The sequence below is a fragment of the Neopelma chrysocephalum genome, unplaced genomic scaffold (genome assembly GCF_003984885.1).
Source record: "Neopelma chrysocephalum unplaced genomic scaffold, ASM398488v2 Primary Assembly neopelma1_70, whole genome shotgun sequence".
NCBI classification, from domain to species: Eukaryota; Metazoa; Chordata; class Aves; order Passeriformes; family Pipridae; genus Neopelma; species Neopelma chrysocephalum.
In genome coordinates, this window is record NW_020897730.1 from 4806409 (window position 1) to 4824579 (window position 18171).

The 18171-nt window shown below is 40.3% G+C and overlaps 1 protein-coding gene across 5 annotated transcripts in view; it reads right to left on the reverse strand.

Annotated features, from left to right (window-relative positions):
• NYAP2 (neuronal tyrosine-phosphorylated phosphoinositide-3-kinase adaptor 2) overlaps nucleotides 1–18171 on the reverse strand; it is a 138892-nt gene that overhangs the window by 47408 nt on the left and 73313 nt on the right. For 3 of the 5 annotated variants that reach the window (XM_027686045.1, XM_027686046.1, XM_027686044.1), the window contains exons 4-5: nucleotides 12414–12467; nucleotides 7560–8657 (exon numbers count right to left, since the gene is read on the reverse strand). In XM_027686045.1, coding sequence (XP_027541846.1) covers nucleotides 7560–8657; nucleotides 12414–12467 — 1152 coding nt within the window. The remainder of the gene's footprint in view (nucleotides 1–7559; nucleotides 8658–12413; nucleotides 12468–18171) is intronic. The other 2 variants (XM_027686047.1, XM_027686048.1) reach the window with 1 other exon arrangement.

Sequence of the window (18171 nt, forward strand, 5' to 3'; positions counted from 1 at the left end):
TCTCTGGCTTAGAAAGCTCTGTTCAGGGGAGGGGGAAAAATCAATGGCACTTAAAACTGAGAACCTATTATCATTATCCACGTCCTTAAGTGCAGCACATGTCACTTTGCTTATTCACAACACAGTGAAGTAGGTTCCAGTAAGTGAATTTAAGGCATTTTTCCCCCTCTATTTTTAACAACTCTCAGACATTTCACATCTTACTGTACATTAAACCTAAAGAGAAAATGTCTATTTCAGTTCTTTACCTGAAATCAACTTTTACTTGAAATACAACAATGAGAGAATAGCTTTATCTCTATTAATTTTTCTTTTTTTACCTCTTACAATTTTATTTCTTCTTCAGAAAAAGAATATATACTACAGTCAAGTAGTATAAACAGAAGGAATAAATAAATCTGTATACATCAATCAGAAAGAGCAGCTGTTTCCAGAAAAACCTGAGCAATTATTTATGAAATTATGTCTTCTTCAATGCTTCTGTATATCGTCACAATCCCGGGAGGACCTGATTTCCTGATAAGCCTAAATTGCTGAATTAGAAGAGGAGACGATGTCACGGTACCAATTAGCAAAAGTATTGTGTATAATCTCAAAAAGCTTGTTTTCTATTTTAATAACTGCATCTAACAAAGATATTCCTTCATCTTAAAAATGGAGGGAACATCCCACCATCAGTGACTTGAACGGCTAAAAGCCCTTAAAATACACATGTTGGCTTTTCTGTGAAAGCAGCAAGACAACCATCAACATAGCATGCATTTCAGTCAAGGAACAGGTGCCTATTGATTTATCCATTGAAAACAAGTTCTCAAACCTGGAATTATCCTTGGTGCCGAGAAAGAATAGAATTACTGGTGTGCAATGAAAATGGGGCAGCAATGGTGTAGCTACAGCACAGAATTAGCACCTAGGGATGTGCAAGCTGCCACAGAGCTGCTGTGAATGCATTCCCACATTTCCTCCTGGTATTTTTGCTGTGTAGCTCACTCCTTCTCACTTAGAGTAAACCTGGGTGAAATGTTGATTTCATAATCAACATTTTGTGGGCTTAGCTGAAAGACCTTACTGACAAATTATGATTTTTCTTTCCAATTATTTCCTGTGGTTGTTAATTGGGGAACACACCTCAGATTCAAGAAGAGCCTCCAGCTGGCCAGGCTAGAGGATCCAAACCAAAATATTTAGTCCAGAGCGCACCTCCTCTCGATAGGGATCTAAGGACTACTGGTTAAGGACAATAGCAGGCATGGCTGAAGCAGCAGTCAAAACCATTCAATGGCAAAATGAATGTCGTTTTCTACCCAAAAATGTGGCTCCTGAAGGATGCTGACATTTGGTCATCCCCATGTGTACATTTAAATCATGTTCAGTGCTGTCTCACCAAATCGCACGGTCCCTGACAGACGCGACCCTTAGTGAAGGACAGAGCTGTAGAGACCTAACTCATATCAGCAGACCAGGCAGCTCACCATCTTTGCAAGTGCAGGTGTACACAGCTCTTGCCCTCAATATGCACTCACTGGTGAGCACCTGAACAAAGTACTTCTGATGCTGCAACTCCTTACTTGCTTATATCTTGATAGATAGTAATTGATGGGCAATGACAGAGCCTTTTTTAGGTTTAGCTAAATGAAATTAACAGTGGTAAGATCACATCCTTGCAGGGGTGAAAGTGTGTAATTCTCTTCGATGCTGGTGTTCTCTTACCTCTTCCTATGGCACTTTCCCCTACTCCCACTAAGTGTTTGCTTTCAGGCCTACTTTCAGGACTGTCAAATGAGATGTGACTGCTGTGATCATCTCATTTAACCCCACACATATCATGGCTCATCAGATTACTAAAGCTAACTTCTAGGGAAATGGCTGCTTCTCCTGTGTGGAGAAGTCAGTTCACCTCTGGCTCAAAGGTTCAGGAGCAACTTCAATTATGCAGTATTATTTCTGAAAAGCTGGATTGGACTGAACATAGCATTCATACCGCATGCAATCAATTGCTACAATGCCTAAAAGGGATGGAGAATGGAGCTGACATCCCTTTAGATAAAAGCATGGAAAAAATATTAACCTAGAGGTTAGAAATTATGTAGGCATTCAAATTTTAGTCTCTAGTACTGACTCAGCTGTGCAGTAGTTGGGCAATGGTATGCAGTGAAGTATCTGCAATAGTTTTTATGGCCAGCCTAGTCTTGCAGGCAAGCTCTTCCTCTTCAGAATACCAGAGGCTGAGCAGAAAAGCAAATGAGAAGGTAGGCATACAATGAAATCCAAAATTCATCCTCTTTAGACCAGCATTTCTCGTCTGAACTCTGTTAAAAACGCATAAACTGAAATCCTGCCCTGTCTGTGTCCCTCATCCTGGGCTTAATGCACAAAGATAGAGGTTATATGGGTCCACATGGAGTGTATTTTCACTTGATGCACTTCCCAAACTCTCTTTTCCAACATACTGTTCTATCTAACAAGAAATCAGAAGTTTCTTTAGGATCACAGAATGGCCTGAGTTGGAAGGTACCTTAAAGATCATCTAACTGCAACCTCCCTGCCATGGGCAGGGATGTCATTCACTAGATCAGGTTGCTCAGGGCCCCATCCAACCTGGCCTTGAACATTTTCAGGGGCGGGACATCCACAACTTCTATGGGCTTCCTGGAAAGCAACAGCATTAAATCAAACCAAACCAAACAAAAAAAAAAAAAAAAAAGTAGAATATCCCACCCTAAGTCTCAGCCTCCTGAAATCAACCTGAGCTCCTTTGTAGCAAGTGAGCCACTTCAGCACCCCTCCCCTTCTCCCATTATTTGACAGGTTTAGATTCCTAATTGTGTGCAGCAGCCAGGAACAGGAAATGTTAATAATTATGCCAATTTTCAATCACTTTAACTGCTTTTTAAAGTAGCACGTTTACAAACTTCCTCCCTATATGTGACTAGAAGCTGAAGAGTGAAACTCTGCAAACAAAAGCCAAAGCAGCTCCAAAGTCTTGCAGAGCAGCTTAGGAAAGAACCCCCAGCAGCTGCTGTGTGTCGTGTGTCCTGATCTCGCACCTCAAGCACAGACACAGTCAGGGCACACAGCCGAGGTACCTATTCTGTTGTGCAGTTACGATGAATATTTGCAATACTTGCTCAAAACTGGCATGAAGTTACCAGGAAATTATGAGGAAACTGAAGCCTTAAAAAAAGGAAACAATCAATACACAAAAAGAAAGGCTGGTCCTAACAAGGGTTTACAGGAGCATCTCACACAGAGAGCCTTGAAGCCACACACAGTCTTAAAGCCACTGCAGTGGAGATGCACAGCAGCTTCTCTGTTCTGCTCTCTTCAGGATGTGGGTATGCCTTAGGCACATGACTCCAGTGCTGTATTACCACGGAGTACAGTGTGTTTCTATGGTGCAGAAAAGACAGAAGCAGCAAATACAGCTGCAGAAAACCTCAAGACCATTCCCTCCCTCTCCCTCCATAGTTCCCTCTTTACTGAAGGACACAGGTAACACAGGCACTCAGTGCTCACAGTAACAACAAAGGGAATGTGTCATTCAACACAGTTGGACTGAGTGGTCATACTAAACACCTTCCAGCCACGTCACAAAAGGACACACTGCAGCAGCCCAAGGACACCTGGCAGTGTTGGTACCCTTTAAATTCTTTCCTTCTAACCTTTGAGGACTGAAGTTATATTTCACAGGGGTCAGCTAAGTGTTAGGGCATACTACCGATGTTATCCCACACACAGGCAAGAATGGTTAAGGAACAGTCAGTGACAATTAATAGTATCTATCTTTTCCACTCTTTCACATTTTTCATGCACCTTTCTTCAGTTTTCTGTAAGGTTCTCTCCATCTTTCTGCCTTTTTTTTCTATCATCTTCCACCAATTTTTTTTCACTTCTGATTTGGCCTTACAATTTACTTTTCTTTGTTCTTTTCTCTCCACTTTCATAATTGTGCTGTTATGCATATTTAAGATGCTAAGAGTACACAAGAGGATTTTTAGGAGAACACAGCACAATAAGTGAGCTGCTTATAAAATCCAGATACACACATCACAGCAGCAGCAGCCAGTGGATGCTGAGTGTGTTCAGCAACATGTCTGGAGCTTCAATGGAAGCTCATATACTCAGAAAATGTGGCCCTTAGGTCACAGACTCCTTAGTATTAATGACTGATCCCAATTTCTCACTAATGCAAAAGAACTCTAAAGAAATAAAATGGAGGAGGATAAAAAGGGAAAAATGGCAGAAGAGCGAATAAAATAATACAGAAAGACTAAAAGGACAGCTTTGCTTGTATATTAGAGCTGTTGACTGGAAATAATTTTCGTACAGTCCCTCCTCCTAAAAAAAAACAACCACTCAAAAATGCTACAAAATTAAAAGCCAGTAAATACATTTGGAGTTTGGACTCAGATGCCAAACTTCCACAAAGTCAGTTGTACTAACAATAAAGAGGAGAGAATTATATCTGTAATTGCTGCAATATTTTCCAAATGCACTCAGCTGAATACAAAATTTATTTTTGTGCTTTTTTTTAGTACTATCATATGGTAGTGGGAGCTTCAGACGAGTCACAGAGGGTTGAGTTTTGGAGGATTCAATGAGAAAATTGCTTGAGATGTGGTCAGAATAATTTTATATTTTAGAGGCAAATATTCTTAATTTCCTAGAATGACTTTGTAAGAGCGATATACCTTCTTTTTTTTGTGTGTGTTCATTATCCTCTAGATTCTGGAAATCTCTCTGTATGCTGAGAGCAAATTACACTGACGTGACAATTATAAAACCATGGCAGTCCCAGTTAGTCCTACTCTATGTATTTGCTCTCCCACTGCTTTAAAAACCTAACCCAGAATGGTATGAATGCCTTAGGCTTCCAGTGTGATTTGCAGGAGCAAGGTTTCATTAACATATTGTATGAGTAGTCTGGCCTCCCCTGCTATCACTATGTATAATCATGACATGTAAATGTGACAGTCTGGTCAAATTCTACGTTCAAATCCCCCAATTTAGATTCTTTATGGTGGATCATTTCAAGACATAAAATGTTAGACCTATATGTCTTTTCTATAAATCTTGGAGTGTCTTCTACCTCTGTAATATCTGAAGACAAACCTGGTTCTTGCTCAGGGCAGTAATCCCACAGGATTAAGTTATTCTGTAAATACCAGACAAATTACAATCGGATTAGGTGGGCAGTCTGTTCATTTACTCAACACAGCTGCACTCCAGAGTCTTTTCACCACTCGTGTCTATTTATAGCACAAATGTGTTTTTCTTAAAGTAAATGAACACAGTTTCCATTTTATATCTCTGTTGTCTTACTATTTGTAACCAATAAGGAGCACATTTCTACTTCCTAAGGAGCAAACACAATGTTCCTTCAGAGGCCAAGAAAGCTGCTCTTGGTGCAGATCTGCAGGGCAAGGTTTAGTCTAAATTTATTAGTGAAAAGTCCCTTGAAAGGTTTGCATTCAATTTCAGTCAAATGAAATATAGAAAATATCTTTCTGGAGGTAGATATAAGACAGTAGCACAGATATGCTGAAATTTCCCAGGACTTCTTCATTGCAGGAATTTCTACAGGTTCCAAATCTGCTTACATTGGTGAGCATAAAACCTTATAAAGCCCACCTGGTAGATCTGGTGTAGCACGGGGTTTACAGGGGATTTCTGCTCACTTCTGAATAAGAAACATGTTTAATAATGTTCAATATTACATGCACTTTGCCAAAATTTCACTAACGCTTCACTGAAATTATTTAAAAATGTCACATCACATCCCTCACAATTACAAGAATCATCTTGCCTTTTAGATACAAACTTGCTCCTATCCAGCACACAAATCTGGCATTACTGAATTTTTACTACTGCAATCAATTAACGAAACCCATGGAGCTGAGATATTCATAAAACAAGATTAATGATTGCAGGCATGAAAATGCTAAAGCCAAATTAAGCAAACTGCTGTGCCAAGTAGTAATCTCAGTATCTTGCTAAGTCCATTCTCACCTCCACCTTCTGATCTCAGAGTCATTACTCCTGGTGTCCACAGAGATAAATAAGAATAATACTGCTGAGGCTGGGACAGCAGAGTCCACGAGTCAGGAAGAATGTGTTGTAGGCCAACCCACCCCATTGCCACCAAGATCCCTGATATTTACACATTGGCACATACTCACTAAGCTGCAGAGGTGTGAGGTAGACAACCTCTGCCATGGAAACCCAGAGGGGGTGTTCTTTTGAGCCCCCTGAGCCTGTCCCAAAGTGATGTGACCACATCGCAATGAGTAATGTAAGAGAGGGGCACAAACACAACTTGAAAGGCAGTGTGGAATTCACTTCTCTTCAGCAGTGATACAGTAGCCTGGAAACCAGAGTACCTTCCTTTATCAGGTATAAACTAGAGTAGCTTATCATATCCTATTTAATATGTTACAGCTGCCAAATAGGCATAATATAGTACCTACACAAATATGAGATCAGTTGTTCTCCTAAGAGAGCTTTTCCTTTAGGCAGGTGACAACATTTCAAAGTCATAAACTGATTTTACTGAAGCTGGAGGAGAAAGTGTCCTGAGCCAGCTTTGCACTCTAAGAGGTGCTAGGGTGACCTTCCACTGTGGGACACTGTCTTTGGCACCACTAAATAGGAACCTTTTTGCAACAGAAACATGGGTGCAAGGTTCTGTGTTCACGCACATGTGGGACTCCTGTTGATATCATTAGGAGTTTCCACATTTCACTAGCTCAGAAGTGAACACGTTGTAAACCTGAATGTATGTGGGGCAGTGATTTTATGATACAGCATGACAAGTCAATATTGGCTTAAGGTTTTCCTGCACAATTTCCTCCTGTGCTTTTCTCTGTGTGTGGGTTTATAGGCTATGTGTGTTATAGATCATGTTAGTTTTCAGATCAATTCCCAGCACAACCTCCCAACCAGTCCCACTAGCCCAGCTGAAAGAGATATTCCGTGTCACAGCACAGGAGGAGGCAGTGGGAAGGAGAGGAATGGTTTACAAAGAATCACAGAATCATTTAGTTCGGAAGAGACCTCCAAGATCACCGACTCCAGCCTTTGACCAAGGCTTAACCAAAGTTAAGCTGGTACCTCTGGTTGGTATCATACTTGCCAGGATCACTGGATCTTTGCAAAAAAAAAAACCCAAACGAGTACTGTTTGCTTATTTTGCTACAAACTGCTGGGACAATGACTATGTCTTAGCATCCATCAAGAAAGGAAGGATGTGCCATGGTAGGAAAATCCCAACTCACATGAAAACATTACATTTGTGGAAAATTAACGAAAATTGATTTCTTTTGCAGGACCAAGTCATGAACTGTACTTCTGTAGTGCAGTATGCATACTTAAAAACCTTAAAAAATAACAATATGAAGACTGAAGTGATTTTGACAATAATCATTTTTCTTTTTACTACAAGAAATTTATATAAGGAATTCAGACTTCTGAGATATCTAATATATCTAATATATTTAATATATCTAATGAAAGATATATTGTAAAAAGAAAAATGAGGAAAAATTACATCAAGGACTTACTTTCTGCAGGTTCCTTAGATCTTCTGCCACTGGAGGACTTCCTCAGGAGACTTCGTCCTGAGGTGAAGAGGCTGGTTAGTTCCTCCAGAGGACTGGTGGGTGTCCGAGAACGGGAACCACTCTGACAGGATGACCCGTAGGTACTGACAGAGGCATTTACCATCTTTCCTCCTTCTTGCAATGTGTTTCTGGCTGTAGAATGAGGCACTGATGGAGAGCTTCTTGAGAGACTTCCTGAATGCACAGAGTCATAAGGTGGAGGTCTTTTGAGGCTTAAGGGGGTAAGAGACCTACCCATACTGACAGGAGAAGGTGAGGCAGAGTGACTTTTAGGATAACCATGTGGAGACTGTGTTCTGTATAAGGTAGAAGGATGAGGAGGTGAGGAGGTGTGCCCAGGGGTGCTAGTTCCATGAGATACTGTCTGATCTTTCTCCAGTTTTTGATGGCCTGGTGTATGAGGTGGCAGTGAAGACGGAGAAGCTCCAGCTTGTTGTTTGATGTAAGACACATTTTCTAAAACGGGAAGCTTTGTGACCTCTAGTGGAGTTAGAGGAGACTCATCAGAATTTGGGGAACACTGCACTGGTGCTGGTGGGAACACCAGCAGTGGAGGTCTGTGAGAAAGCAGATTTGGAAATGGTGGGGGTATATCACAAAGCAAGCCCTTGGGAGTAGATGGCACTGAAGACTTGGTGAAATCTAGGTCAGGCACTGTGGGAGTAGCACACTGAGAAGAACAAGTGTGATGGTCATATTCACATTGACATTTTGAATCTTGGCCTACATCATCAAATATAGGGTATTTCATCTCCTCATAGACGGCTTCGCTTTGGTCATCCTCATCTTTTTTGAAGTCTCTGAGAATATTCCCAACCATTTCAATATAAACAGGCTCTTCTTCCTCTGTGTCTGGAGCAGGACTGCTGACCTGCGATAAAGAGGCATCCCTAGTGAGTGTTGTCTTCATAGGGCCATGCTTTTTGATATATGTTTCATCAAAAGATGTGCTTAGCTGAGTGTTTGGATTTCGTTTCGGCTTAGGAGGTGGAATCTTCTTTGTGTATTCATCACTGTGAGGTCTTGGTTTGGCTGACACTGAAAACAGAACAAAATATAAACTAATCAGAAGCATGTAACACACTTTGTCAACCATAAGATTTCCATTACAGTGTCATAATTCTGGAATTAATTTCCTGGGACCAGCTTGTTGTTGGTTTTCTCCGGTATTACATCAGTAGAACATTATAAAAATAACCCTCTATTCAAACCACTCCTAGAGTTCCCCCAGAATGCTCTGACACTCCAGTAGTTAGTGAGCACTTCCCTTCCTCCGAGACATCTGTTCTTTTCCAAACTCTTTGGGACAGGGGACTTTCCATTTTTAAACATTATGCTTTTCAAATATCACTGTGGGATTTTAAAGATCCAAAGAGTTGCTTAAGACATAACACTAAGTTTCAAAATTAACTCCTTTTGGCTCCAAGAGAACAAATAAGATCCTGGACATTCATACTGGAATGACAGTGATGTAACTCTGAAGTGACACAGTGATGAAGCAAGACCTTTTTATTTATAGTAACTTCTTGCATAAAGCACAACAATTCTCTCAGCACTGACCGAGAAAGGAAATATTCATACACAAACTGTAAAATCTACTGTTGAGATAATCCTAATAATTTATCTGGAATCTATCCTATTATTAACAAGATTTCAGCAAAGGCAAGGAGGAACAAAGTATCTCACAGACTCAGATCCTTTCCACACAGGTTATTTACAGGAACCTTGTCTTTGAAACTATAAATCAAAACATTGTGATGAAACTGATTTGAAATAAGAGGTGAAGAGTTTCTTAGAAATTATCCTTTATTAATTAAACAATAAAGAAATTAATGGAAATTGCATTTTGTTCACTTTGCATAAAGAGCTAATAAAACATCTCATTAAATCTTAGGTTTGATAAAATGTCTCATTAAATGTTTAGGTGAAGCTAGTTTTTATCCAAAGCAGATTCAACAAACTTATTCAGAAACAAAAGTTACCACATATATTAAACTTCATTTATATTCATATAAGGTGATTGACACCTCATTAGTAAGTTTCCCAATTAAAAAACAAAATAAATAAACCAACCCCAAAAAACTCCTATACTACAGGCCAGTTCTGAATGGCAGCTTTCCCACCTTTCCAAACTTTGTTGCTCCTTGCAATTCACTGCTCCAAATCTGCCACTGTGAACTCAACGCTCAGAGAAATTTCCAGACACCTTCTGCTGAACCATCAGCAAACAGCCAGCAAATGTCTGATGTTAAACCAAACAGGCAGTACTCATGGAGTCGAAAATCCTCTCTTAGAAACAGCCTTAAACATATTATGAAAGCCAGCAGTGAGGCACTGCTCTGCCAGCTCAAAGACAGTATTTTGAGGACAGTACCTGCGAGGACTCTGGCCCAGGGCTGGCAGACGCCTGCATTAAAGCACCTTACTAAGGTGACTTGGTCAGTATCAAAGGAGAACTCAAACACAGTGTTAACACTTTGTCACAATTCTGCTTTGATCTGCTAAATAACCTCTGTTCAATTCCCACAAGGCACAGCAGTACAGGCGGATGATAAACAAGTTTTGTTTAGGAATATGGAGCTGCGAATTTATGCATGTGAAGTAATGAGACCACTCTTCATCAGCAGCATTTGTTTAAGCTTAACATACAACTAAGGTACAACAAAGCAAAAAGAAAAAGAAATCTTTCCAGAATTAAAAGAAACAAAATAACACTCAAAAAATTATATTATGCTTTCATGATGATTCTAATTAATGTGTTCCACTTTGCAGCAGGCTAGGGACATGCAAAAGCTACCACAGATAAGAGTGTTTGGTAGCTTGATAATTTTTCACTGTGTGGATATATCCTAATGCATTTTAAATTTGTCTTTTTAATTAACCCAAATTAATTTTCTTGAATGTATTAGGCTAGACTTTTGGGAATGAGATGTAGGCTACCAGAATCATTTGGGCTTTACAGAAAATATTACTCCTGATGTATTTGACAATACTAGCATATCTTTCTTGCCATGCTTCCAGCTAAATTACTATTTCCTTTCCATTTAGTCTGTTATTTGTAAATTATATTTGTATATATTCTATTGACATAAACTTGATCTCAATCCTCTCTCCACACCTCTATTAATCTGATTTACAGCCCTGTCAAAAGCAATCTTATTCAGATTGCTGTCATTAAAATGAAGAGACAGTCAATGACTGGCACAAACTGTCTGATCATTTGTGAACATGTTGCACATGACCTGAACTCTATTTTAGCTACATCTGAAATGTACACAGAGGCTTCTCCCAGCCTTCTGTTCCTGTGCTTCATGCTCCTTAATGAATACCTGAGATAGAAACATTTCCTGATCCTCTGCTGTCCTCAAACCCCTGTTCCGTGTGCTGGTTTCTACATCTTCTGTGCCACAGGTGTCCCACTGAGAACATGCTCTGTCTCACAGCCACATCCCCACTCTTTCATCTCTTTATCTGCAGAGATGTTAAGGACGGACAAATAATCAAATATGGGATGCTCTTCTGTCACAACAAATTGCTAGAAAAAGCATATTTTCCTCTTCCCTCCTTCCATTTTCACAGTTTTTTTATCCAATTAAGTTCTGCCACATGGTCTAAACCTGTCCTTAGGTCCTTAAGTTTTCATATAAAACATTTACAGGTTATTACATTACAAATGAGGAAATGAGAAATGTCAAGGCAAAATGACTGACATTCTGCCATCTAGTCTTGTATTTTTGCATGGGTTGAAACTAAGTACCAAGTGACACACAGAGCCTCATCTGCTGTTGCATGATATGTAGCATTAGCCTAAGATATCTTTGTGACATTATCAACAAAAAGGTCAAATGACCCAATCTTGCTGTATGAGACAGAGTAAAACATGACAAAGTTATTTACTTTCTATTTTCTTTCTAAAGCATTTTTCCTCTGCCATAGTTAATTTTATTAAACCATCTATTTCCAGGAGGTGGGGTGTTACTGAGATCTTTTTCCTTCCTTGACAAATTCGACTTATCAAATTACAATTTTGTACTAAATGCTTTAAGTATTTTACATATTTACCTTAAAATGTAAAAAGGTATCTACCTCCCATATATTGCACAAAGTATGAACTATAAGACTTCCTAGAGAAAATACACAGGTAAATGGATAAAAACCAAAGGAATCATTTAATCATTACTGGGAACAGAGGAACTGTTCAACATCTATCATGAACTCCCCTTGGATGCAGGGGGACATTCAGGAGGCAAACTGAATTAGCTTTAAGAAGCTAATGATGTAAAACATTTCAGTTTATTTAACAAAGGTTTCTACTCTGAAACAGAGCTCCATGGCAAGGGCTGAATTCTACAGGACACCTTATAATGGAATATGGATCATGAACTACCGCTCCAGCCTGGAACAACAGAGAAAACAACAGGAATCCTGCAGCTAAAGAGAGCTGTGCAAAGCTAATGAAAGGAGCAGGGAGTATTTGTGCAGTTCCTGTGTTACCAACATTTGCCAGAGATAGATGTGCATGAATGCAGAAGCCCTGGCAAGATCCCATATCCCATGAAAGGAGATTATTTGGCAATATCCAGAGAGGAACAGGCAAGATTGCTTCAAGTACTTGACATTTATCAGGCAGAAAAAGCATTCGGTGCCTGCTGAGAACATAAACTCCTATGAAAAGCAAACCACGCTGACATATTGGTGGTACACATACTGCTGTGTTGTCTGCCTTAAACATGGAGTAATTAAATGCTTTTCAACATGGATTACTATGTCCTTGGTGCAACTGTTGCCACTAACCTGTGTTGAAACTCTGCCACTCATACATCAGCAGACGTGGGTCCTGATCCAAAGCTAAATGGAAGAAATAAAAGTGAGAATGATTTCTTTCCCTGCCAGGTGCAACTTCTCTTAAACATCCACCTCAAAGTGCTTCTATCACAGACACACACAAACACAAGTGACCACCAGGCCTGTGAGGAGTTTGAGAGATGGGAGGCACTCAGAGGAAGAAAACTCAGCATCTGCTCCGTGGTCCTCTGCCCTCACAGGAGCTGCCGCGGCTGTGGGAGCTCAGAATGCTGTGCCAGCAGACCCTTGTTTGCATCAGAACCATCCAAATTACCGTAACCGATAAACTGGAGATACAATAATCCTTACAAACAACAGTGAACTTCACAAAATTTACGTTGCTTGGGCAGGAACTCTCCATGTTTAATAGTGTCCTACTACCAAGCAATTAATTACCCAGCTCTAACAAACCTCAAGCAAAACAAGAGATGTAGGCTCTAGTAACTTCGGTTCTTGTCTCGAAGCAAGTAGCAGAATGCTTAAAATAGCCTCACAGAAGCCCTACCGAGAATATGACATTTTTGAAATGAGATATATGTAGCACAAAGGTTATGCATAGCTTTCAGACATGCCCAGATAATCTGCCTTTCAAAGTTAAATTTGGAAATACAAAATGCTTCTGGTATTATCCTTCTGAAGCATTTTTTTACTCTTTAAGGAGAGATTGAAATATGAAAATGTGTTGTCATACCGTTGTTTTTTGTTTGCTCGCTGTATAAGGAATGAGTGAAAACATCTAAAAATTAAAATTAATTTTCTAATTGTCCTTTGGGTGTTTTCCAGCTTCTAAATTTCACAGACCAATCTGATGAATTGTGCTGTTCACTGTAAAAAACAGAATAAAGAGATGTAACAGGAAAATTCCTCCCTTTCAATTTCTACAAGAGGCTATAAGATTCAAATTATTTCTTAATGAAGGAATGAATTGGGCCCTAAAAATTTTAAATTTCTTAAAAATGTGACTTTAAATGCAGAAGGAATTAATCTGATTGTACTTTGAGGGGTACCTCTATCAAAAAGAGCCTCCAGGAGTGAAAGGAAATAGAATTTCTTTAATTAAACCCTGAACATGCTGGATACTGAATCACAGATACACAGATTCTGATTCACATCACATAATTCAACAGAGAAAATCCAGCTCTAGGGTAGTACAGAGCCTATATGTATATACATGTGTATGCAAGTTCAAGACTGAGTAACCCCACTGGCTCTAATGAAATGAACTGCTTGTTCAAAGTTGCACATCATTTTAAGTGCATTTGTGCACCAGTGTTATATTGGGTTGGATTTCATTATCTCTGTAGGTGAAGTTTGAATATTCTTAGTGAAACTGAATTTAAAAAGGCACAGTCCTCTGAACTGTGGAAAAGACTGGAACTCAGGAGACCTGAGTTTAATTCATCTCTTTGTCACAGGCCACAGGGCCTTGCCTGTCATTTTACCCTTTAATACTGCCTTTCACTATCTATCTTTTGCAGTTAAGGTTCAAAGGTTTTTTAACACAAGGTTTTCATTTTAATTTATTTGGTTACATCAAAACTTGCACGGAGCTTCCTATCATTGGACAGCAACAGTAGAAAACTAAAGCAAATTTAAATGTAGTTATTGGAGACAAGCAGTGTTGAACATGCATCTTTTCTTCTCCAAGGAATATTTGAAGACAAACGTTCACCTACTGTGAACAGTCAGAAAATATACAAAGATGCATCTTAACAAGTGATTATAGAAACATCATCACTAGATTGAAGTAACATCAGAGGCTGTATCTCTGTCACGAAAAAAACCCTGGCTTTCAAAATAGCACTGTCCTCATGGACACAAGGCCTATCCCTGCAGGTTACCTCTTCCTTTCCCAAAAGATGCTCTAAAAGAGGGGAAGCACATGGAAGGAAAAAAAGAGCCATCTGATTAATTCAAATAGGCAATAGGTGGTTTCAGCACAATGATTTCATGCAGTACATATTTCTCCTCTGTTCCTGAATCTATTAGCTCTTACTGCAAATTATTTGGGCATTTAAAGAAGACAAAATTATACTGAAAATGAAAGGACTAGAAGTCAGTGTCATAAAATAATACTGACGTGCTACTTGTATGTCTCAAGGCTATGATTAAGGAGACTTCCTCAAAAGTATTCAGGTCCCTTTATTTTGGCTACAACTTCTTTTGGCTTTTAAAATGATTGATTTCTGCTCTAATTCAAAGTGGTGGAAAGCTAGCGGCTTTGGGAGTGATATTCCAGAATTAAACATCAGTACAACGGAGAGCAGAATTGGGCCCTGCAGTTAAATTCAGTTCTGCATTACTCCAATCAGCAACTACTGAAGCTGATAGGTGCTGTGCTTGAAGACATTGTACTGCCAGAGTCAGTTTAGGGCTGTGTATCTGGGCCACAAAGCTGAACTCTCAGCCCCAACACCCCGGCTCCTAACACGCTCTATGTGCCAAGGTTGCCATACCTGCCTGAGATTCCCAAAAGCCAGCCTAGGGCACTGACTGCCCTGCTGCCAGTGCCTCCTCCCAGCACAGCAGGGGCTGCCAGTCCTTTGTTCTGCAGCATCAAGACAAGGGAAGACCCAGAGGTGCCAGAATACACCAAAACCTTTGGATTATCAGCATGCTGGAGAAAGTCCCTCCCCAAACGGCCACGTTCCAGAACAGACTGGCTTCCAGGTTTTCTCCTCCATAGACCTCCACTTCTCTGTGTATCCACCTGGCACACTGAACCCTGCTTATTAGTCTTTCCCACAGTGAAAAGATCTTCAAAAACTTTAAAAAATTACAAAGTAATAAGTCTCTGTCTGAATGCCCAGCCTCGTGCTCTCACATATTTTGAACTTCACATCCTAGTTCTTCTGAAGAATGAGTAATTCATGCCCCTGATTTTTCCAGATAATATGGAATAGGCAAAGAAAAAAAGAAAAGAGTATTTGAGGAATAATTACAAATTATTTGCAATCAAGCTGTTCTGTACTATTCATTGAGGCTAAAAGTTATTGTCAGTCGGCACAGCTCTGGAAAGGCAGAAAAAGCAAGACTTTAGATAAGTAAGAAAAGAATAGTCAATTTGAATCATCCTCCTTTTACAGGAAAACTGATGAGCTGAGTGCAAAAGAAGACAAACGAAAATCTCACAGTAACTTCTTTTAGGTTACTCTCTGAGTATCCATCCAGAAAAATATCCTTGAACTAATATGCCCAGACACAAAGGGCCAGGATCTATGGAATTATATGGGTATAAGTTATGGTAGTTCCAGTGGAAGAGGCTCTGAGGAGGGAGCAGTGGGAGGATGACTGGGGAAGGATCCTCAAGGATCCTCACACTGCCCACACATGCAACGAGTACTTTCAAAGTGCTGGTTCATTCTGTTTCAGACAGCCTGAAGTCTGCAATATGCAAATCAGATTTTGCAAATGGTGTAACAGTGGCAATAAAAATTTTTGTAGCTCTATATATGCTGAAGGAATTCTAGATATAGAAAGGCAATTGTCATGGGAACTTATCTGCCACAAGCATCATTAATGAAGAGTGTGCAAACAGAATTACTGAATCATGCTTGCAGAGAAATTAATTTACAAAGTGTAAATTGTTTTTTGGTGGCTTTACTGCAGAAACACGTACAGAGCTGGAGCAGTGAAGAGTTACCCATGGTCACAACAGAGTACAGTGAAAGAGCCACAGATCAGCAACATGAGTAAAGCCCTTCCAGTTTATAGCAGCATTTATGGAATCTTAACTGTCATCTTGGAAGACAGTTTGCTGTTTTACTGTAAACTGACTGCTATTGCTCTACTTTTGCAGCTCCCCACAAACTGACTGGGTTTCAGATGGAGAACAATGGGTGACCCTAACCCTTAACCCTAACCCCCACCACCCGCCAGATCAGCATTTCTGATGTGGTGCAGTTCTCATAGAGCTGTCACCCTGCACTCAGCTGCCCCTTCTCCCTCTCTGCAGCTTCCCTGTAGCTATTCCCTGAACATCACACAGAAGATGGTGAGGCTCTGCATTTTCTATGAGTTTCTACAGGCTGTGCCATGGGATGACTGCAAGCACAACAGCATTTCTGTTGACCTGTAAAAATAAAATATCTCCCTTCTGTTCAGAAAGGGATGCTTCTGAGTATGTGTAAAGAGCTAAGTCCCATCAACACATGCCTAAGACACCTACGTCACATGAGCTTGGTACGTAGAGGACACCACTATCATACCAGTAAGCCTTTGAGGGCTGAGCTGCTTATTCCTATGTTACCTGCTGCCCAAAGGGCACTGAAGGTCTCAGTGGTATCATCTGGCAATGCTCATGTAAACAAAGGTAGACTCCAGTCAATGCAACTCCTGGCTTCACAGGAGCAACACTGCTATCGATTACCAGCTACCGTAGCTGAGGGCGATCATGTGGGAAATCGTTTGCTGAACTTCCGTGAACTTCTTGGAGAAGGCACAGTACCCAGGCTTTCTGACCCAGTGCTCATAGAGACACTGAACAAAACTGATCTCTGAAAGAGTTCCTCGCTCTGGGAGATTTCTAAAACCAGGAGATGCACCCAAATAGTGAACTCCAAAATTACTTACTGGGGAAATGGTAAAGAAGGAAATAAAGCTAGAGAAAGAGCAAATGCTTAATGAAACAGTAAGTTTAACTCGACTCCTTTATTTATCTAGAAAAATAGTCTGTATTTGTTTCCTTGATTTAATTGTTGTTTTGGTTCACAAGCAACTAGACCAGAACACTAGCAGTTACTATATGCAAAGACTTGAATAATTTATCCAGAGATATGGGACACTTCATTTTTCAGATCCACAGCAATGCTTATCTTCTACTTACAGCTACAATAAGTAGGTCAAATGCATTATTTGCTTATATAAGTAACAATCTGTTTGCTGAGCTTCTAAAATAATTGCAGCCCATTAAATGAAGCTGGTAGACCTACCAAGGTGGTGTTGTGCAGAATACTGAGCTCTTGGGGACTTCAACAGGAGGTTTACTGCATCCAACTATTTCACAGGTACGGCGGCTCCACACTGGCTCCGATGTGTCCTTGGCATCTCCCACCAGCAACAAGGAACCAACAGATTTCACAAACCCCCTCTCTCCCTGGAAGTTCTCTGGGATTTTTACAATTCTTTCTTTTTGGCTGTTGTATAAAGAGCCTCTTGCTGCCGCTGACTGACACATCCGGCAGGCCCTTCGTTCCGCCACCGAGCTCACATTTCAAAACACAGCACAAGGTTGATGGCCGGGGTCAGATGAGTCACCACAGCAGGAGCATCAAGAAAGCAAACGAGCCACAAGGAACAAGAGTTCATCTAAAGGGGCACTCTTTCCTCTGCCAAAAGGACACAAGGTGACCCTGCAGAGGCAGCTACTGCAGGTTGTCACTGAGCATCTTTTGGGTAAATATGATGATAGCTGAGGTGGACAGAGCACTGTCAGAGCAGCTCACAGGCAGGCAGCAGTGCCTGGAGATGTAACACTAGCAGCACTATGGTCAGAGGCTGAATGGTATGAAATACTCACAGTAATCAGCTTTAGCAAAAATGCCTCACAGCTATTAATTTTACTTCCATCTCCATAGGGTTGACTTCTCTCTCCTCCTCAACTCTAAATAAAGTGTTGACAAAATTACAGACAAGCCACATTATCAGCTGCCTCCACTTGGAGTTTCTCTGTGTGCCTGGCATCCATCATTTCTTCCTGCATTTATTT